Source organism: Gymnodraco acuticeps, unplaced genomic scaffold (assembly GCF_902827175.1).
Source record: "Gymnodraco acuticeps unplaced genomic scaffold, fGymAcu1.1, whole genome shotgun sequence".
Classification (NCBI taxonomy): Eukaryota; Metazoa; Chordata; class Actinopteri; order Perciformes; family Bathydraconidae; genus Gymnodraco; species Gymnodraco acuticeps.
The window spans coordinates 3,486,050-3,508,757 of record NW_022990583.1 but is presented as its reverse complement, the minus strand read 5'-3'; the positions used below and the strand labels follow the sequence as shown (position 1 = coordinate 3,508,757).

The window sequence follows — 22,708 nt, the reverse complement described above, 5'->3', positions numbered from 1 at the left end:
CACACACACACACACACACACACACACACACACACACACACACACACACACACACACACACACACACACACACACACACACACACACACACACACACACAGAGAGCTGTTCACACTTTCACTACAAGTAACTATCCATCAGCTGTGTGTTGGAGAGAGACCTGTGTGTTGGAGAGTGTGTGTGTGTGTGTGTGTGTGTGTGTGTGTGTGTGTGTGTGTGTGTGTGTGTGTGTGTGTGTGTGTGTGTGTGTGTGTGTTAGTGCTCACGCTGTTGCGCAGGAGGACGAGTGAGTGATGGCAGTGACAGTATAGACGGCATGTGCTGTGAAATGTCACCGTGGCGATCGATGGTGTTTAACGAGGCTGGAGGCTGATCTGGACCTCATGCTAACATGAAGCTGTCCTCGCTTCCCTCTTCCTCCCCCTACTCACCCTCCTAATCCCCCTCTAGTCTCTGAGAGAGCCCAAAGGGTCCCTCGGGAGAGTGGTGAGGCCTTTTACCTGTTAAGAGGCTTTTGTGTCTGACCAGCCAGTCACACGTGTTGTGAATAAAATCTACTCAAATTGTGTTACTTTAAAAAAGTCTTGAGACAATGTAATTTCTTTGCATTTTGTGTGAAAGTCGTTTAATTAAAAAAAAACAACAACAATCAAAACATGACACAGTCGAGCAGAATAATCAGAACTAGTTTATGATTTCAAAGTGCTGAACAGAAAATCCAGTGAACCAAAGAGAAAGAAAACAAAAATATCGAACAGGAAACTCAAACCAAAGAGGGACATTGAAAAAAACAGCAACTTTTTTTGTTTTTTTGTTTCTCTTCTTCAAAAAACAATGCACAACTCGTACCACAATATTTGAAAAAGCTAAAAACACTCCAAAATATTAGTTTTGTATATATATATATTTATATATATTTATATCTATATAATTTGCTTTTTTGATATTTCAAACTGCTGCCGTGAGTGCGAGTGGGTGGAGGAGGCCCAGGGAAATCCCCATAGAGCTGCAGTCTGACAAACACAGGTTGGCTATGACAGCTCTTGACAGCTTATAACACCATGCATATGATCCTGGCTTCTCTAAGCGTACGCACAAAGACAGTATGCCACCATGTCCTCCACAATCTCACACGGCCTCCACAATAGAAACAAATAGAAAAAAGAGCATGACTGCGGAATGTTTCACCCCCGGACATACAGCTATCTGTCGAGCACCCTCCTCCCCCCGACTCTCCCTCCAGGGGAGCAGGTAGGGTGTGTGTCTGTGCTTCTAGCCCTTCTCAGGGTGTAAGTGCTTTAAAAGCCAGTTTCTGTCAATGTTCATTGCTCCATACTCCTACTCGACCTATGAATCCAAAATGAGTTAATACAAAAAAAATACATACTAGAGCAAGTTCAAGTCTGGGTGACTCAGTCATCAATCGTTAGTGCACAGTATTTCCTCTGCTGCTAAAGCCAGGCAGAGGCTGTCTTTATTTATTTTAACTACTGACAGTACAGGACAAATCTTTGCATTAAAATAATTTAGAGTTTGAAATTAAATCTCTCCTCCTCGTCGTCCTTTAGGGTGAGATAGCACTTAAGAAATTGCACTTGGAATCAAGAGCCCAACTCAACCGCCTCTTCCATGTGTTTATGAAATATCTGCTTTATGATGTTTCCGCGTCTCTAGGCTGACCTCTGACATTTCAGTACATTTTCTTACGAAAATTCCCTACTCCTTCTTTCCGCAGAAAGGAACTAGAATACACAGCAACTTGTGTTTCACTGGGACATCTTAAGCTTTGAAAATATTCAAACACAGCGACATCACCCCTTCCTTCTTTACTTAAAAAAGAAGTTCTCATACTAGATGAGTCAGGCCAAAACACATATAAACCCTTAACCTTCTTTCTTTTTAGCTGGATGAGTTACCACCCAGACAGACAGAGGACAGTAAAAAGTCATTTTTCTGTCGTCCATCTCAGCCTTGTCATCCTCCCCCACATGAGAAAAGCAGGAGGATCAAAGAAAAACTAGTAAAGCGTTCGAGTAATTGTCTTTCATACTGGTGAAAAGCATTTAGTTGGTTGTCCGTTCGAGTGAAAGGCGTTCTTGATTGTTTTTTCTTGTTGTGTGAAAAGCATTTTTTTGGCTCTCTGCTCTGCATCAGTCAGAGGTGAGCGAGTCTCTCTCTGGACGTGTGCGTGCTCCTGGGGGGGGGAGGCTTGAACAGGGCGTGATGTGTGTTTTCTCTCCGTATGGTCGACCCGCGCCGTCAGTAGGGCAGAGTGTCCAGGAACCTGTCAATCAACGGAGGGGGCTGTACCAGGTCTTCCAGCTTCAGGTAGAAGATTCGTTGAAGGCCCTGGGTCCTCTGGGAACGAAGCTCTGCCCTTAAACTGAGAATACGACTCAGGGGGGGGACAGCCTTGGACGAGGAGGAAGAAGGCCCGCAGCCCAGGTGGTCTCGGAGACAACACATCACTCTATTCTGCAGCTCCTCCACCCGCTTTGAGTCCTTCAGACCTGGAACTTGCTCTGTGGAAAGGAAGAAAGTGAGACGTTAGGAAAATAATACATTAAACAGGAAAAATAACATCCTCGGAAAAAAGACAAATACACACACACATGCGTCAGAGCTCATTCAGCTGACAGAGCATTAGCTACATCCTTTATATTGAATTGCACCTCATTAGCTTGTATGGCTAATGTTCTTAACAGGCCTTAACTTGTCTCACTCACTACAGATCAATACACAGTCTAACCTAATAAGACCCCTTTACACTGTGAACACACACACACACTAACATTCAGACAAAACACACGCCATATATATATAAAAAGCATTTACACACACAGACACACACATTGTCCTTGCAATTTAAGACATTGACAGATACAAAAGTGTTCAACAATTAGCTGATTATTCGGCTCTGTGAGCAGCCAAATGAAATTAGAAACACACACACACACGCACACACACTCACTGCTGCCCATAGCAACTCCTGTGGCACCCGTACTAGGCTTAATGTGACACTAACTCATTCTGCAGAGAACAGGGTGTCCAGCCGCACACGCAGACACACACACACACACACACACACACACACACACACACACACACACACACACACACACAACACACACACACACACACACACACACACACACACACACACACACACACACGCAGACACACACACACACCACACACACACACACACACACACACACACACACACCACACACACACACACACACACACACACAAGCCAGTCTGCAGGGAGGTTGTCCCTAAGACCAGTCTCACTTTGAGGTATCCATTATCTGAAGCTTATTTATTGTTTGTTTATGTGACCCTTTTGTTTGTTCTGTGTTTGCTGCCGTGGAGTCACTCCAGCCCTCCTTTCATGGCGGCTTTTTAGACCTCTCACACGCTTCCCTCTCTTTGCTCTGCCTATCCCTTCTTTCTCTATGTGCGCGAGCTCCCGGGGAGGGATCGATGGCTGCCTTTCTGCACAGGCCACTCTGAAGCGGTCGATGGCCTGGTGGCTCTGGCAGCTCTGTGGTGGCAGTGCGCTGTGTGCTTTGCCGAGGTGGCAGAGCGCCACTGAGAACAGCGCAGACGCAATTCCAGAGCTGTGCTCCACAGTGGGCTGGTCGATCAGGCACAGAGTTAAGTGCTCCCCCAGAGAGAGAGGATGGGGTTAGAGGGCTTAGACAGAGGAGGAGAAGGTGGAGGAAGAGGAGGATGTGGCGGGGGAGGGGGGGGGGCAGGGTGAGGTAAGGAAGGGTAGGGGGAGGGGTGTTTTACACACTTATGTACAGTCTCTGACTCTTGAGATGAAATGGGAACCTAGTTGCAAAAGGCATCCGCCGTCACCTACATTTTTGTTGCATTTCTAATCTGCTTTCCTGACCACTAAATGATTGCCTTCTCTGTTGCGGCTCCAACGTCAAATAGAAAGCAGACTCCCTCTCCATTTTTCACACATGCACACTGATTAGAGGGCCAGGTGTGGGGCAGGTGCAGCAGGTGCTCCCGGGTATCGGGTTCTTGTTTCAGGCGGAGATGTGTAGGAACAAGCATGCACGTGTGTGTCTTTGAGCGTATGTGTGACGGCAGTGGATGAATCCACCTGATCACTGTCACAATGAATCACCCAGAGGGCAAAGCTCTGGACAAAGGAAAGAAAGTGTTTGCGGATTTGTATCTGTATTCACGCATGGCTAGCTTGTGTGATTGACAGATGTTGTTTGTGTATGGTGGAGTGAGGCATCCAACTTTGAAAACAGGATGCAGTTTTCCTCACTATCATATAACAGTTTTTTCTGGGAATTTTTAGATTTTGATGTGTTTTTACCTGTGAGCAGTACGAGGGTGGCCAGGCAGGCGAAGGCAGAGGCGTCCAGGTTTAGGCTCTGGAGGTGGGTGGCGAAGTCCCGGATGGAGTCCAGCCACTCTCCGAACCCACGAAGGCACTGGAACCTGTGCAGCGCCAAGCCGTTACAGAAGATGAGTTTATCCTCTGACAGCATCGACCTGAGACACAGAGAGAAAAGGATACATCGGTTAGAATACTATTCCAATACAATGCTGCATTTTCCTTAGAGTATTGTAAATATAGCTTGTGATACTTGGACAAGGAAACAATTACAATAAAAACAATGAGAGAACCTGGCAGTGTGCACGCTCACACAGAAACGAGACACACATCAAACACAGGCATGCAGCTGATTAAGGTTGTATTTTCCAAATTATAGCATTTAAAAACATTCCTGTGTTTCCTTCTGGCAGGTCGGGTGAGGGGTTAGGGCAGAGGGCTGATCAGTGTGTGTGTGTATTTACAGATAGGTAAACTCTTTAGGCTTTAATGTGCCCAGGCTGCGGTGTGCAGTGGAAACACAAAGCCTTAATGAGGAAACGAAAAGCTTCTCAGATTTATTTAGCCAACAGTTACTCACGACACATAACATCCCTCTCCCTTACCATCGAGCAGAGAGGGAAAGAAAACAAGTAAATGAAAGAGAGCTATGACTAGTCTTTATTAGTGCCTAAAAGAACCTGGCTTTCATCAGAGAGAGAGAAAAAGTGTTGACCTCAAAGTGCTTGATTGAGAAACAGCTGATACTGATAAGAAAGCAAGACAGGGGGGGAAGGGGGGATATAGAGGAAGCCTTAAATTACACCCTGCACAAACATTGGTTTAGTAGTTATGAGGCGAAATACCATTTACGTCTAACGAGCCCTACTGCAGTTTAGAAGAGGTACTCCACCCACTCTGAGCATTACACACGAACACAGATGCTCTCGCACATCATCAGCTCTGTAGATCATGCAGAGTCAAAAATACCTTTCCACTTTTATCCAAAAACATCAGAACTAGCCAGAGAGGAAAGGGGGATATAGATAATATGTATAGATTACTTAGTGCACCTATATTTCCCTTTTTTTATTCATTACATTTCCGTCAAATGTAGCGTGAAACAATTCAATACTTTGAATTTCTTTAAAAAAAAGTGTGTTGTGTTTGTGTGTGAAGCTTTATTCAAAATGTTGAATTGACCGATAGAAGTATCAAGTTGGATATATTTAACTTCTATTACAAATAAATGGCTGGAATTTGCCTTGTAAAACAGAAAAACTGCATCAAAAGTATATTCAACTTTACAATATGAACCCAAATCCCTCTTATCTTCGTAGCTGATAAGGTCTGCAGTGACCTATTGGTACAATGAGCTAAAATACAATTTGACCCTTGTCTAATAGTAGCACATGAGCAAAACTACACAGACAGGCTGGCAGACAAGCAGCCAAACAGATGCGCAAAACACACACACACACACACACACACACACACAACCGACACACACACACACACATCACACACACCACACACACACACACACACACACACACACACACACACACACACACACACCACACACACACCACACACACACCTACACACACACACACACACACACACACACACACACACACACCCACACACACACACACACACACACACACACACACACACACACACACACACACACACAGACACACACACACTCACACATGCTCACACACACAAGCTGGACGTCTGCCACACATTCCTCTCACTCCTGACTACACTGTCACCACGGTAATCAACCAATAACCACAGAAACTGTTTGGTAACGGGGTGCTTACAGCAATGCCGGCTCAGAAGAGCGGAGCAAATTTACTCTACACGCACTGAGTACACACACAGACACACACACACACTCAAGCATACAGACATACGCTTGCGCCGGGGTCTGCAAGGCATCTGAGTTCAAGACAGGGTCAGCGCAGGGCTGCGTCAACAGTAAGATGCGAGCATGGACAGCATCCTTAGCTCTCACGGAAAAATTGATAGAGTAGAACAGTGCTGTGTTTGTGTGCGTTTTCCCTCTGCACCGTGGGAGTTTGGCTGATAGGAAGATGAGCAGTGTGTGTTTGATATTGGGCCCATATGAGTCCAGCGTTGAGCGTGAGTCAGAGTCCCAGCCTGATCCCCCTCCTGCTGGGACTGTGATGCCACCACCCATCCTCTACCCACCCTGCACCTGGACCTACACTGGGAGGAGGAGAGAAACTTGGGATTCTACATCATCAGTGTGCATGAGTGTGTGTGAGTAAGTGTTCTTGTGTGTGACTGTGTTGGTTTTCTGGCCTAGACGACAGCACAGACAAAGGGATGAGCATGTAGCCCAACCCCCGTCCTCGCCATAAATTTAACCAGCCGCATGCCTTACAAGAGCAGAGCGGTAACCCGGGGCAATTCTGAGGCAAAGATGGGCAAGGGCAGTCATAATGGCACCACAGGTAACCACGAGCGATACACACGTGGTCTCTCTCTCACACACACAAACCACCAGACACATGAAGTAAATCAAGTCGATTCCCTTTTCCACTATTCTTTTAAAATCCAGTCAGCTGAATTGAATATGTATTTCCCTTCATAACAGCCCTTTTCAGTTTCTCAGCTGACTGGCTTTTAGATGGAATTGATCCTGTCAATTCACAGTTCACAATGTTAGCAGAGTTTTAGCCCGCGGAGCACACACTGAGCTCTCTGTGCGTCAGATATCAGACGAGCGGAGCAGAACTCTGTGGGTGTAGCTGCTGTCATAGATGCAGACTCCATTCATAATTTGGATCATATGGCGATTACTCAGCTACACTCCTCCTACTTTAGAAATACACCGACACAGCAGCACAAAGCTTTGCCAACAAAGTTCCACACTTAAAGGATATTATCTGCCTGTTGTTGCTAAGGAAATTCAGTTTCTGATTAAGTTGTGCATTTTTTTATCTTGTGAAGGACTTTTTAGATGTGCACGTATGGATGGAGACTTGTTCACAAGTTAAGTGAAATTAAATGCTAAATGTGTCATCCATCTGCATCTCCTCTTTCTTACCTGTGAGCCATTCGTAGGACAAACAGCTCCAGGAAGGCAGAGTCTATGAGCAAGTTCTGATCGTCGCGCTGAAGCTCGGAGAACCCAGGCAGCCGATCAGCCCAGCATCGCGTGGTCTCCATTGAGATGGTGAGCAGTCTGTAGAAGAGCTGGATGTGCTCAGCATCAGAGGAGGAGGAGGGAGGGTCCGAAGCACTGAACTGTGGAGACACAGAGATAAGCTACTGAATAAACTCATAGACAGGCCATATTTTCTTATTGAATGCATGCACTCCGACCTAGATCATTCATTTTTTTCCCTTTAGATCTAAAGAAGGGGTATTGGGCGTACCTGGCTGTAGTCGAGATCACGGGGTGTGCAGTGGGAATACGCCCTGAGCAGAGCGGAGAGCAAACTAAGGGGTGGGGAAGGAGGAGACCCTTCTGTCTGCAGGGGGCTCTTTGGTTTGGAAGGCAGACGGCCTCGGCGCCCCTTTAAGCTATCCGTGCGTACCACTGTGAAGCAGAGAAAGAAAGCAGACCAAATGCAAATATGAATGGGTTGTTCAGTTGAATCTGGTCGTGTCTATGCAGCGTGCACAAAGAACATCTCTTCTCTACCTGATTGGCTTGTTACCAGCATTTTATAGTGGGATAAGTATGACTGAGGCTTTTTTCCACAGGAGCTCTCTAACCTTCCCCCAATCCCTACACAGGAGGCCACTAGCCAGCAGATGGCAGTGGAGCTGTTCTACCGGCTGTATGCAGATAACAGGATAGACAAGTGTGTGTGTATTTATGAGAGTGTGAGCAGGGCCGGCCCTGACCAATTTGCTGCCCTAAGCAAGATTTTAGCTGGCATCCCCCCCCCCCCACCACGGCCGCTTGCATCACAGTACATTCCAATGTTAATAAAAACACACAGAAGCTGTATATGTTTTTTGGGAGTTTGATTTATTTTAAATTAAAACAAATACAAAATTAAAACCTATAATTGCACACTAAAACCATTATTTCAAAAAAAGAATTATTTCACATAAACCTCTGGTTTTTACTGGGGCTGGGGCAGTTCAACTAACCTGATTTGGGGGGAGGGGCATAGTTTATGGGCGCTGTACGCAATATAGGCGTAGTTCTGTTAGTATAAGATAATAAGATGTACTTTGTTGATCCAAAATCGGGAAATTGTTTTGTTATGAAAATTAAATTAAAAATGTCGGCGCCCCCCATGGGTTGATGCGCCCTTAGCATTCACCTATACTGCCTATGCCAAGCGCCGGCCCTGAGTGTGAGTCTGTGTGTGTGAAACAGGTGAGAAACCTCAGGGAAATGGGGGCAATACAAGTGCCACACTCAGCAAATCATCTCTGCTATAGACCATCGGCTTCAGATCTGATGACACAAATCAAGAGAACGTTTGAGGATGTTTCCAACGGATGTTCACCTTTGTGTCTCTTTCAAAGCTTTAAAATCCTCTGGATACCGAGTTCAAAGGGTGACAGTTTATAATTGGTTAATGTATATTTTCCTTTGTACCTCAGAGAGAAGTTACTGCTTCATGGATGTGTGTGATGCTGCAACAAGCCAGATAATTACCGGCCTGTTAAACCCTGATTGCAGAGACAAACTTCATCACCATGGACTGAAGGTCAGGTTTGTGTATCCTGGTGTGTGTGTATGTGTGTGTGTGTGTGTGTGTGTGTGTGTGTGTGTGTGTGTGTGTGTGTGTGTTATCTGTTTAAAAAGTGTGTATCAAGTGTTTTTCTCACCTTCCTTGACCATGCCCACACTCAGACACTTCTGAAAGCGGCAGTACTGGCAGCGGTTTCGTCTCCTCTTGTCCACAGGACAGTTCTTACTGGCCAGACACACATACTTGGCGTTTTTCTGCACGGTGCGCTGTGGAGAGAAGAAACAGGCATTCCGATAATCAGCCTCCAAACACAATCAACCACCTAATATTTGATTTGTTTAATTCAATTGCAGTTTGTTTCCCCCTTACCCATCAAAGAATGAAAGCAGAAGCTTGCAGGTCAGATTTTAATTACGCGCTGAAAGGCGGCGTTGACATCAGTATAATTAGATAAAATTAATTTTCCAACAAGCCTCGCCTGCAGGAGGGACAATTTTATTAGCGCCGGAGCTGACAATAGGGACTGAGTGCTTAGCGTGCCGAGGTGGGTCCCGCGAGACAGGGGGACAGTGGCCGTATAGAGCTGCGTGATCAGATTGTTTGTGAAGCTCGCGGGTCAGCTCGTGGCACCTCCGGGGCCTAGCGCATCGCGCCGCTCTCAATGGGCCCCGCGGGGGCTGTTTTCTCCTCGGCTGGCTTGAGCGATTATTACTGACCTTATTAAAATGAAATCAGAAAACGGGCCACGTGGGGTCCGGATGAAAGACAAAATAGAGATGGTGGCCCAATGAAAGCACGCCTGCTCTCGTGCAAGCGCACACCAATCGGCCAATCCCGTGCGTTTCTGATTGCTGGTCAAAAACAACTGCTCTCAATCCGAGCTCTATTACTCAATGAAATCTTCCCTGAGCAGAATTAGAAGTACGTTTCTCAGTTAGACACTGCATAGAGAAACCATATTCTTTATATTGCATTGAAACAGCCCATTTATAAGAAGCATTTCGACCATAATAAGCATAGTAACTTTGGCATCCGGTGAGGCCTCCTGTGGCATGTTGCCAATCTGTAAAAACGCTTTTGGATTAAAACCCTTGGGCAAGCCTTCGCCTTAGGTGCAACTGCTCAATGAAAGGATAACATTAAACAAGCTTACAATTAGACTATAATTACTGTCATTTGTAGTATTTACATACTCAGTCATGCTTGGACTCTAGTCCACTCAGGCGAGACAGCACCAGAACAAACTGTAAATTAAACAAACGAAACGCGCGGAAAGTGTCGCAGTCTGTCCTCTTCTTTAACGCCTCGAAAACACATAAAAACAAATAAATCAAATTAGGAACCCCTCGCGACACACATGCCCGTGCCCCCGGGAGACCAATAACACACCACTTATTCCATATGCTCCGGCGCGAGTGCGGAACTGGCGCGTAATGGGCGCCCGCGCCGGATGAGAGCCGTTGCCATGGCGCCGAAGCTCGCTCGCATCCTTTGAATGGTCAGTGACCCGTGCACGCGGGGATAAGTTAGTTATGGTCATTAATGTGTTTGAGGGAAAATAGCATCCGTTTAGTGAGAGTCCGAACTAAACATAAAGCTGCACGAGAAGCTGGATGACGCACAAAGCCTCAGCATGCCAACATGTATTGACACCTCTATAAACACAGCACCAAGGACAAGCTTCCAGTTTAAAAGTCTTTTTACTCTTAGGTTTGTATTATAAGGGTAGCCTTCACTCTTTTTCTTTAAACTCCTCTTTTGACATAAAACATGTGTTTTCGTGCAGCATATGGGTTCAGGTGACAGCTGGGTTGATCCTAGATGTTTGTATAAGAGGAAGTTTTCCCATCAGTGACCTCAGGGCCTGTGATAGCTGGTTCCAAAAAAAGCCTGAGATTGAAATGATCAATTAAGGTTCTGATAAATTAAGCTCTCATTAGTTGGTCTGGCTCCTGTCTCTCTCCACTGCTGTGTGTGTGTGTGTGTGTGTGTGTGTGTGTGTGTGTGTGTGTGTGTGTGTGTGTGTGTGTGTGTGTGTGTGCGTGTGTGTGTGTGTGTGTGTGTGTGTGTGTGTGTGTGTGTGTGTGTGTGTGTGTGTGTGTGTGTGTGTGTGTGTGTGGGGCTCTTGTGACTTTGCTTTCTAATAGGCAGCATGGGGCAGGACTGGCGTCTCAGCAGACACTACATATCAGAGCTAATGCTCTGTAACTAACTAGTCTCTGATAGTCAGATCAAATTATCTCAATATGGTTAGCAAAGCTGTAGATCCGTCTTCTGCTCTGTACATTGTGTAAAAAAATAGGCACTCTTTTGTGTGTATGAGTTTTGAGGATTTTACTTTGTTCTAGTGAACTTCATCTGTCTTGTAATATACCATGATGTTGGTGGCGGTTTTTCACTATTACAACTTCTTTTTTTTAATTAAATATTGCCATATCAGAAAAAGAAATGTTAGGGTGCTATTATGTTTGTGTGGGAAAAGGACTTAATTCAAGTGAAATTCAGTTAAACATTTCAGAGTTACAGAATGAGTTGTGTCTGAAGGCACATTCATAAACACGCACGCTTACAGAAGCTCACATGCTGTGGGTGATGTGGGGGGCAGGCTAGAGGCATGCAGAGGCAGATTCTTTACATATAACATGTGTAAATAGCTTTGGCTTAAATTAAAGCCTTTAGGGACATTGTTCGCCCTTCTCTTCCCTCTGTCTCCCGTTTCCCTCTTCTCCTCAGCTTCTTAATCAGAGACAATCTCTCTCTGTCTGCCAGTAAGTGAAATAATTATGTGTAGCTCTGAGCTACTGATTTTACGGTTTTCTTTATGGGATTCAATTGATAAGTAATATGTATGTTACCTTTTTCATTTTCAGTTTTCCATCACAGACTGCCAGTACCACATCCCAGCTTTTTATGACTTGCATAGCATGCATGCAGTGAAAATAACACATCGCGCTGAACCCTGTATTTTGTCTGATAAAAGCAAAGCTAATGTAAATCACCGGTTACAACATGCGGTAAAACAGGTCACCTTTTAAAATGTGTTTTTGCTTTTAGCTGTAAATTGTACGGGTATTGTACTAAAACCTGAGATCTAGTTTTTATTTATCTTTAAAAATTCTAATTCTGAATGGGTGCACTAAATAAATGGACACCAGTGAATGGACTTCATTATTCTGCCAAAAATAATAAAAACAGGAAAAACAAACTCTTTGTTTAAGAGCTCAAATGAATTCACATTGAATATGTGCCATCAAATTATACTAATGAAATAACAACAAGTTACAGCAAGCCTCTGCTATAGTTTAATGTGTGATAACTATTCAGGGATAATTAAATATAATCAGGAAAATATTTTTAGGGGACAATAAAGCCATCAGGATAATGGATGTAATGTGCATGCTAATATAAATAAGAAAAGAGCAGGTGTGTGTAAGGCATGTTTCAGTCTCTGCTCTTGCACTGGATTCAGGGAGTAACAGACTGGAAACACATGTACATGCTACTGTATGAATCTGTGGTCATGTGCATATGCTGCGTGTGCATGGTCAGTTGCATCTGCATGTGTGTGGAAAGGAAACATAGCGAGGTTTGACAGGCTGTGTGTGCTGAGCGCTGCAGCAAGCAGACAGCCCGTGGGCCTGCTGCCTGCCACCAGACGCTGCTTTCATTAATTACTAAATAAAAACAAATTGTGAAACTAATTGAAAAGAAGGATAATTCATTTCCACCTACCAGAGGCATTATTCAATTACCTCTGTGTGTGCACCCCCTTCTTGCTGTCACTTCATTTCACTCTCTTGTCTCATGCAACCAATAGAAATACTTAACAAGTGTGTCGGAATATGCTATAATTCAAAAACTCTGCAAAGAAATAACTTGGTGTTGCTGAGTTTACTGTTATTTCAATGAGCACAGGCCAGATAAGTTTGTTTTAGTGTTTTTATGACTTGTAAGAGGAAATCTGTCCGACTATGAGTTGTGTGTGACCACATGTGCTGTAACATGGGATGTGAGACAGTGGGATGGGTGTTAGATTGAATTATTTGACGGACAAAATCTCAAACTGACTCATATCGTCCTCTATATTGTCAGAGAAATGTGGTCAGTTTCATGGCCATTGATTACCTGCAAACGCTCGGAAAGAAAACTTTGATTTCAAGGAGGATTTATGTTTAATTACACTCTTACCACACTTTATTTTCTGTGTTCTCACATAACACAAGCAATCACACAGCACATAGTCCATGCATACACACAACTTGCCTACTTGGTTGCGTGGAGAGAAGACCCCTGTGGGTGTGTTGTGGTGACTCTTAAGATTATTTATATGGTTGCAGGAAACATGTCTTAAGTCAAAAACGTCAGTCAGTATGCAGCTACTTGATGATATTTTCTGTTGTGAATGTGAATGTGCATCTGCTCTGTTTGTTTATCGGATTAAAGGACAAGAAGAGGAGTGGGTACTTTACAATACCTTAAGGAATATAAGGAAGAAACATAAGGAATAAATATAAAATGACTCCATATATGGCATTGTTTAAGCTTTAGGCTTTCATAATAGTTTCAGGGTTTGGAGTAACACTGATATGAATTATTTGCTTCGAGGGTTTTTACCTTAAAGAAGCCCTTGCAGCCCTCACAAGTGCGTACGCCGTAGTGCTGGCAGGCCGCGTTGTCCCCACACACCGCACAGGTGCCCTCTCCCTGGAGGCCCCGCTGGGGAGGCGATGGCAGGCTGTCTCCTAGTAGGGGCCACAGTGCCCGAGAGCCAGGGAACGAAAGGCGAGGCTGCTGCCCCCGGCCCCGCGGTGCAGCTGGTACATGGGCTGCTCCAGGGGTGGACAGTGAGGATGGGAGACCGAGGATGAGGAGGAGGAGGAAGAGGAGGAGGTGCGAACTAGTCCACCACCGAGATTATCGTAACCCCCGATGCTGCCTCCGCTGTGTGGCGGCGAGTGCTGGTAGAAGTGCGGAAAGCGGGGCGACTTGAGAGGGCCCGTCTCCAGGGAGCCCAGAGAGTGGGGGTGCGACGGAGGGGCCAGGGGGTGGTCGTCCCAAAGGAAGGAGGTGCCAGGCTGGGGTGGCAGGGACGGGGTGGTGGGGGTGGAGGGGGGGAGACTGTTTTAAAGTACATGGCGGAGGAGGACATGGCCTCCATGGGCGGAGCCGTTGGGTAGCTCTCCTCCTCCTTCTTGATGAGCCGGTGTGTCGGCATCTGGTAGAGGCAGGAGGACTTGGGCTCGTAGCTCCCCTCCACAAAGACGTTGAAGCTGGGGAGGGACGTGGTGGCGGCAGCGGAGATCTCACCACCACCAAGGTCCAGCTTGGTGTAATCAGGGGTCATGAGGTCAGAGCTGTAGCTGTCGCCTTGGTAACTGAAGGACTGGCCAGAGTAGGCTGAGCCTGGGGGGGCGGGCCCGTACTGAGCCTGCACACAGGGCATGTCTGCCGGAGAGACAGAGCACACGTAGGTTAGAGCTGCGTGGCACATAACACCAGATGTATTCCAAAATGTTTTCAGTGAAAAAGCATTTTAATAGTGTTAGTAGAGTACAGCTGTACGGCAACAATCATTCAGTGAGAAAATTACATATTAGTTAACAACTGATTTCAACTGAAAGCAGGACTTCAAGAAGAAGGAGATTGCCCACAGAAGCACAGTACAGGAACAACCCTTTAGCGAATTTAAAGGGTGGAGGCACATGCTCACACAAGTAGTACAGGGTAACAATTAACAGTGCACGATAAAAACATTCTGCATATATCTGATGAAACAGGCAGTCCTTTTCAGCTCTTTAGATCTCAGAGATTTTGCTCATTTATAAAAGTTTCCTAATAGGATCTTTAAAGAAATATTTGTATTTTATTGCCATTTAGACCATTTCCTGCTTTAACACTTCTTGCACTTCACTGAATAAATAGACATTTGAAGCACGCACACACGACCTCCAGGCAGTGAAGACTCTCCTAGTAGTGTTCAGTTAGAGAAGCTGCAGCTCATCAGTGCACAATCCTGAGGCAAAGCATTCAAAGCAGAGATTTAATCCACACTGAAAAGTATCTGTGACCAGGGTGTGTTTGTACATGTGTGTGTGCTGGGTATCTGTGTGTGCACGTGTGTGTGGGTGGGTGTACGGTTAGTCAGATGGCAAAGCAGATGAGATAACATTAAATAATAATGGAACCCCATGGTGGTGCTAAATGCTGGCTGCACAACCCACACACAAATCCACAAACACACAAACACACACATACTGACAAATGCAGACACAGATATTTCCTCTAACTGCTACAGACGCCAGTCGGTATGTCTTGAGTTTTCCCCCTTGATTTAATTCTGTCACAGCAACAGGCCACCACCTCTTAATCTGTGTGTGTGTGTGTGTGTGTGTGTGGTGTGTGTGTGTGAGTGTGTGTGTGAGTGTGTGTGTGAGTGTGTGTGTGTGTGTGTGTGTGTGTGTGTGTGTATGTGTGTGTGTGTGTGTGTGTGTGTGTGTGTGTGTGTGTGTGTGTGTGTGTGTGTGTGTGTGTGTGTGTGTGTGTGTGTGTGTGTGCGTGCGTGGACTATATGGTCTCATTTGATCAAACCCTTTACGTAAAACATGGCTTTTGCGTGCACGTGTGTGTGTGTGTGTGTGTGTGTGTGTGTGTGTGTGTGTGTGTGTGTGTGTGTGTGCGCGTGCGTGTGCGGGCTAATCGGTCATGAGTGTCAGCGCTGGGTTTGTGGTGTTTGCTCGTCGCTCCTGAGCAGGGAACTGTCAACACGCGGCTCCCATTGACGCCCAGCATGCGCGCGCTCTGTCGTAATCGCCCCTGTTCCCCGCGCGTCATGTTTGTCTAGTCAAATACGGGACACATCGGGAACTGCTGTTGTTAAAGCACCCACAAATACCAGCATCCAAACGGAGGCACGAAGCCCCAGTCAGGGAATTACAGCCCATTTCCTGTTCTTTCTTTAAAATAATGTTAAAGTCCTGAAGAAATCCACTCTTTCTCCCCTAATAACTTTTACTAATAGGCTTAAGCACACGTTTTGAAAATGGCCTACAACTAGTTTGCGGTCATCTAACAGCCTGCAGACTGCAGTAGGCATACACGATTGTCACTCATGGCGGAAGCTGAGTGACACATTAATTTAAGCTGCTTCAACACAATTAAATTCAACCTGAGGGGCAGTATGGCGGTGGGGGGTCGAAAGACATAAGAATGACTCAAAGCGGTAATTAAAGAAAAACAAAAAAAACAATAAGGGAGACACTCATCTATCACTTTATTTATTTATGTAATGTTTCTGTTGGTCCTTATGTGTATTTGGTATAACAAAAAGAGACAGTTCAAAAAAGCACTGTCCCCTTTTAAATAATAATCCTGCAATTTATTTTTAAAATAAATTCAAGATCTCACATTTATTGATTATATGTCATATTGGGAATATAATGCTGCATGAGTTTTTGTAAATTGAGGATATGAGTCAAACTGTAGGCTTGCGTGTGCTTGACGTCATTATCTTTTTCTTCTATAGTGACCAACTCTTCTATACCCACGTGGAAAACCACACACGCAGCATTAAGGGCTTCATGGGGCCTTTCTGGGTTATACCTAAAGTATTTTTGCAACAGATTAGGCATCAAAGTAAGTAGAGGAAAAACAAACTCAATCGTGAGCAGAGCAGAGTACAGTGGTGAACTTTGTGGCTCTCAGTGTTGTGTCAGTAGGTCAAAGCCACTGCCCAATGCTGCATTAGTGTAGGTATACTGTATGTGTTTTTGCACCTGTGTTTTTTTTGTTAGCAGCCTTATGCAGACATATAGGCCTACCTTTAAATAAAATAGATATAAAACACAAAAAAGAGAGGCTATGAATTGTTTTAAAACAAATATAATCTACTTGACAGCTGACTACAAACATAGTATCTCTTATCTTTTGGGCTTTGATTATTGACTGTGTCATCTGAGGAAAGACACTTTTGATGTGATGATTTTTTCATACACACATAGTGGCACGCGCACAGCACACACACTTTTTTTCATCTCTCATGATGTTAAAGATGTCAACACTAACCTGTATACACTCTTTCTGCCAATAACAAGCACCCTTATCCTAAGAAGAACCTGTAAAACCACTTGGTGCTTTACATTTGGTGTGCCTAGTCATCACTCAGTAACACCCACACCCATGCTCACAAGTACGCATCCCCTCACACACTCAACAATACAAATATAATTGTATCCAGAGCCGTCTTTACTTTCATGCCCCTGCAGAAAAATCTTGAAACCTTCTATACACTCCAAAACCACCATCAGCTTGCCTTTATTACACTTGCATGCAAGCAGATGTGTGTTTGTGTGTGTGTTTGTGCATGAGTGTAAGCAAGAGGACAGACAACCCAAGCAGAGTCAGACACAGGTGGTGCAGCAGTGAGGCGAAGGGAAACAGTCTCTAACCTCGAGGTGTGCATTTCAACTGGACAAACTGCAGCTGTTCCAATAACTGTGCGCGCTTGTTCATTGTCAGAATGCCATAGATCTAACAAATGAAAACATGAAGTTGCAAACATAAATACAAAAACAGAGGATGTTGTTTAATGTCAGTGAATTTTGAGTTTGAAGTGATTTGTATACTTATGCACCCTTACATCACAGATACCATTTGTTATAGTTTATCCTTTTGAAGGTTTTATCATCTATTTAATTTATCCAGGAGATACATTACATTATGTTATAATATTAATTTGACGGGTTTAGTGTAAAAATAATATAAACATATAACAAGTGAAACATATAAACATAATTTGGCCTGAATTAGTCATAAAGGCTTTTGAAGACCTTGTTGAGTCATTAGAAGGATTATTGAAATGTCAATTCAGTCGGCACTGGTGGCGAGCCACCCAAACAACCACACACACACACGAGCTGAAACTCTCGCGCACAAAGATCAGATCACCAGCATGTTCATACAACTTTATGATTTGCTTTTGAATTTAAGTAGACAGTCGCTAGAAAACAGCCATAGTTAAATTCTGATGAGCCTAACCCTTAAATTGAGCATATTTTGGGGGCCTTTTTTCTATTTGTCCTTAAAACATAAGATAATCAAACATAGCACACCACAATAAGTGCTGAAAAACACACCTGAGCCACACCAGAAAAGATATAAGGACGTGAAAGAAAGAAGAAAAAAAAAGAAAGAAAGAAGAACAAATGAAGGAAGGCTAAACGGACGGGATGTGTCTGTACCTGATGGAAAAGCTTCGCGCTGAATGGTGCTGAGTGTACGGGGGTGAGGGGTGGCGTGGCTGCGGCCGGGACAGGGTTCCTGGAGCGGGGAGGACTCGGCGGGCGTCGCACAGGAATTGTCCGATCGCCACGGCTCCAACCTCGGCTGGGCGCGCTCTTCCGAACCTGTGTCTGGAGGAGAGATGTCTGGGTCAGTGGTCTGGCGGCAGGAGGAAAAACGGTACCGTCCTCTCCATTCAGCGCCAATAATAAACCATCAATACACACTCAAGATTTAGAAACATGCATTGATCGATGTTTTACTGTTTTTTTTCAAATAGGCACTGCTTTCCAAAACTTCATTTACCAAATGTCTTCTAAAGTGGGTTGGTCTTCACACAGTATTACAGCCCAGAAAAAAAGTTGTCAGCCTTCTATTTAAATACAATAAGAAACAAAAAAATGTTTTCACACTAAATTAAAAGAAATATAACGTTTGAAAGTTAAAGTCAGAAAATCTGATGAAACGCAACAGAAAGATGAAAGGGAGTGCAAACCCCTGTGCGAGAACAAGATGCCAGTCACAGAAAAAGAAGATCATTGCATTATACATGTAAATCCATTTTAAACAAAGCAAACGCAATACTTACACATTCAAATGAAACACAGAACAATTTGTCATTAAATATGACACTGAATCTATATTGCAAAGAAAATAATATGAACCACAACTGAGGACATTTAGCTAATTTCAAGACTTACACTTACGTGGGCGACAAGTTTCATTCTAAGCTGTGCTCCAGTATTATTATAATCTAAATGTTGCGTTTCGAAAGACAGCTTCAACAGTAAGTTTCTACTTATAGAAATACAGACCTATAAAAGTGAGAACTTTTATAAAAGCAGTCTGTGCTTCGAAGCCATCGCTTTTCTTGCCTCTGATCACTGCCGTATTCGCCTGCTCAGGGTTCATCCAGAGGCAGAGAGAAACCAAGAAATGTTGGAGAGTCGGACCTGAAACCAAAACCAGCCGAGTCCTGTGCGCCGTGCGCCTCCAACTCCCTCACTGCAGCGAGACGCACGTTGGTAGACGGATTTCAAGGCCCATAGCGCCCCCTTTCTGTCACACACTCTCTTAAATACACAGGCTCTCTCTCTGCCGGACACACTCAGGGATAAGAGAGACCACTCCACATCCTGGTGTGCATCTTAGTACTCTCTGTTTACAAGCCACAGCCCCCATAACCGACTACCAGGGCAACAGACAGGCACCTGCAGCCTGCTGTCATTTCTTATCTGTGTGTCAACACATCAAACTCTTCCACTTTTCTCCAAACTCTAGAACAATTCTGAGAGAAAACATTAGGTCTGAAGTTGAACTATTTCCTTGGTCAAGATGTGGTTTTACAAATGTAATGCTGCGCAGCAAATATGTTGAAATAAAGTCAAACCAGAGTAAACAAACACGTCAGGCTTTATAACACTTATTTGACAAGGGTCGACTTGGAACAGTTAAGGCATTATTTATTACGTGTGGGATCAATTTGAGTGCTTAAAAAACTATTTGGTTCTGGCAGCAGAAATAAGGTAAGTCCTTGATGCAAGACAAAATAGTCATTCTTTCATAAGCTTCTGAAGTTAAGGGTGTGCGTAAATGGGCTCTTATCACATCCTCCGAGGAAGGTTAAGAGAGGGGAAATTCACCTAAAAGGGGGACAAATAACTTTCTCCTGCAAAGTGAGACATTCAGTCCATTTTTTTTCTCTAAATGAGCAAACGGATCCCCTTTCTCTTATTATCAGGCCGAGTCGGTCGGTGGGGCTCTGGCCCCGCGCGCACCGGTAACCAAGTGAACGACATAAGAGCTGCAAAGCACGCGCCCCGGAGCGCCGGTAGCCCCCGGTAGCCCCTCACACCAATAACCATGGACAGCGCGAGGCTTCCAGCAAACAGACAGAGAAAAGAGAGGACATAAAGGAGAGACCAGAGAAATATGTGAGTAGCCTATACTGTAAATCTGCCTGAGGGAGCCTGTCAGAATCCCTGCGTGCGTAAACCTGAGTGTGTGAAATAGATAAAGAACACAACAGAGAACAAGTAAGAAGGAAAGGTAAAACCACCAAGTTACTCAGGAACCTTAACTCAGTTTCTCGCCACACAGAGATAGCCTGAAGCTTGCAGCTGCTTTGAACTAAGTGTCTGTGTTGCCATCAGATGTTTCTAGGAAATTATTCAGAGGGCTTCTGACATTTGATGTGGCTAATTTTTTTCTTCCTGCAATCAATGAAGGACACATAGGAGAGACCTTGTCCCCACAGAGACAGCAGACAGCTGACATTAGAGACATTTGCCACCACTCAGGCGACAGCTCAGACTCTGTGACTGTTTGGAAAACATTACCTTTCATGTTGAGCTTTCATCCTAAAAACCAAGCCAGCGTTAATGATAATGCTGTATAGACTTTATTTTCGAAACAATATAGTGCTCATGGTCTATCTATCAGTGTCACAAAGACAAACACACACATATCTCACAACACACCATGTAAATAACTCCTTTAGACCTTCAGCATAACCCATCAGATAATACAAAAATCAGAGAGCTTTAACTCTCCTGCCTGAATGTAGGTTACTCTTCTCCCCTCAGACCATTAGTGCGTCTGACTCCACTATTCATTGTGTGAGTGAGAGGCATCTCATTTCCATGACAACCAGAAAGGATATGATACCTTCCCACTGCAAATTAAATTCAAATCCAGCTTCATTTAGCTCTTTGGACATACGGCACAGGATCAGGCGATATTATGAATAGCGTGTTGAAGTTGGACATATCAACAGGTTAGACGCACAAAGTTGGAAGAATTAGACAGAGGGTGATATTAAAGGGAAGATTCAGCTTGACATTTAGGATTTAGGAAATAAAAACATACGCACACATTTATAATCCATCTTTTTTATTTTAAAGTCTGGCAGTCAAAAGCGCTACGGCAGAATGTCAGACTCTCATTCATTCATTCCGAGCTTACTTACTGGTTTGCTGTAGCGGTTCCGTCTTTACATGTGGTAATAACCTATGAAGTATCCTATTTCCATCCAGAATAATCACCAAGAGTCGAAGTGATGTTGAGAAAAATATACATGTAAAAAAAAAAATCTCTTTCTCGTATTATTGTAGAAGATCAGGATTCATCGGCGACAAAAAAAAGTTTCTTCTTATTACCTTCTTTAAAGTAAATTTACCAAAAAGTAGAAAAAAATGAAAGAGAACATTACACAATCAAAATCTCCCGGGTGTAAAGGAGTGTGTCTGCGTCCGCTCCCGTGAGTCTGTCAGTGCTGATGGTGTGCTTTGCAAAGTGTGGAGTTGTAACGCGGGTTTGTTTATGTGCGCCGTCTGAGTGGAGAAAGTCAAATAGTGCATTTATGTGGGCTCTGCCTCCACACTGGTATGCGCTACGTCAATGTGACGCCATGGGAGAGGTGACGTCACTCAGCGCCCTCTCTCTCCCTCGCTCTCATACTGTACCAGACACATAAGCCCTGCCAGAGAGAGAGAGAGAGAGAGAGAGAGAGAGAGAGAGAGAGAGAGAGAGAGAGAGAGAGAGAGAGAGAGAGAGAGAGAGAGAGAGAGAGAGAGAGAGAGAAGAAAAAGGGAGAGGAGTGAATGAGAGAGAGAGAGGCGGTTGGTTTGATGGTTGCAGCGGATGATGCAGAGAGGGGTCCACCGTGCGAGCTTGCAGTCCTTGTGCATTTGCCCAAATGCCATTTGTATCAGTAAAACGGAAGATTAATTTAAAGAACTTAAAAAAATACCTTCATATTATTTATCAGTGAGTAGTATTTATCTAAACGTTCACTTAACATGATCCAAATCACATAAAGAAGCGATACATTTCCTTTGAGAAATATAAGAATATTTGTGGTACTTCTATAACTTTATATGGTCATTTTTATTTTCTAAATGTAGGCCTACCACTACGTAGTTTTTTTTTTTACCATGGTACACTTATTTGTAATTTGTTTTTACTTATTGTGTTTATATTAATAACATGTGCGTGCTTACTTACAAAAATATGTAATATGTAAGTCTATTCTCTTCACTTTATCTGCATACATCTGCCGTATGTCTGCCATTGTCAGATGAATAAAGGTACTCTGATTATGAAAAGGAATCAACTACTAATACTTAACTATATCACATAGGCCTACTTATAGGCTACTTGAGTATTTCCATTTCATGCAACATCAGCCATAGTTATTTATGATTGTCTATTTCAGCCTGTCTGAGAGGATGTTCAATATTGACTCTGTGCCTTTAATAATTAATAAGCCAATAATAATAATCATAATAATAATTGTCTGTCATGTTATCTTGTCATGACACTGAAAACCTGCAACTGTCAATTAAATCAACTGACAGGATATCCAAATTGCTTTTAGCTGTTTTGA

General features: G+C 44.0%; 1 protein-coding gene across 1 annotated transcript; it reads right to left on the bottom strand.

Moving 5' to 3' along the window:
* Positions 1–608: 608 nt before the first annotated feature.
* On the bottom strand, positions 609–19,588 carry nr4a3 (nuclear receptor subfamily 4, group A, member 3). The gene is given in 10 exon segments (XM_034228359.1): positions 609–2,522; positions 4,349–4,527; positions 7,434–7,633; positions 7,765–7,928; positions 9,182–9,311; positions 13,660–13,799; positions 13,802–14,165; positions 14,168–14,490; positions 18,282–18,452; positions 19,137–19,588. Coding segments are annotated over 10 exon segments (2,031 nt in total). The 5' UTR covers positions 19,234–19,588; the 3' UTR covers positions 609–2,259.
* Between the last annotated feature and the right edge of the window lie 3,120 nt (positions 19,589–22,708).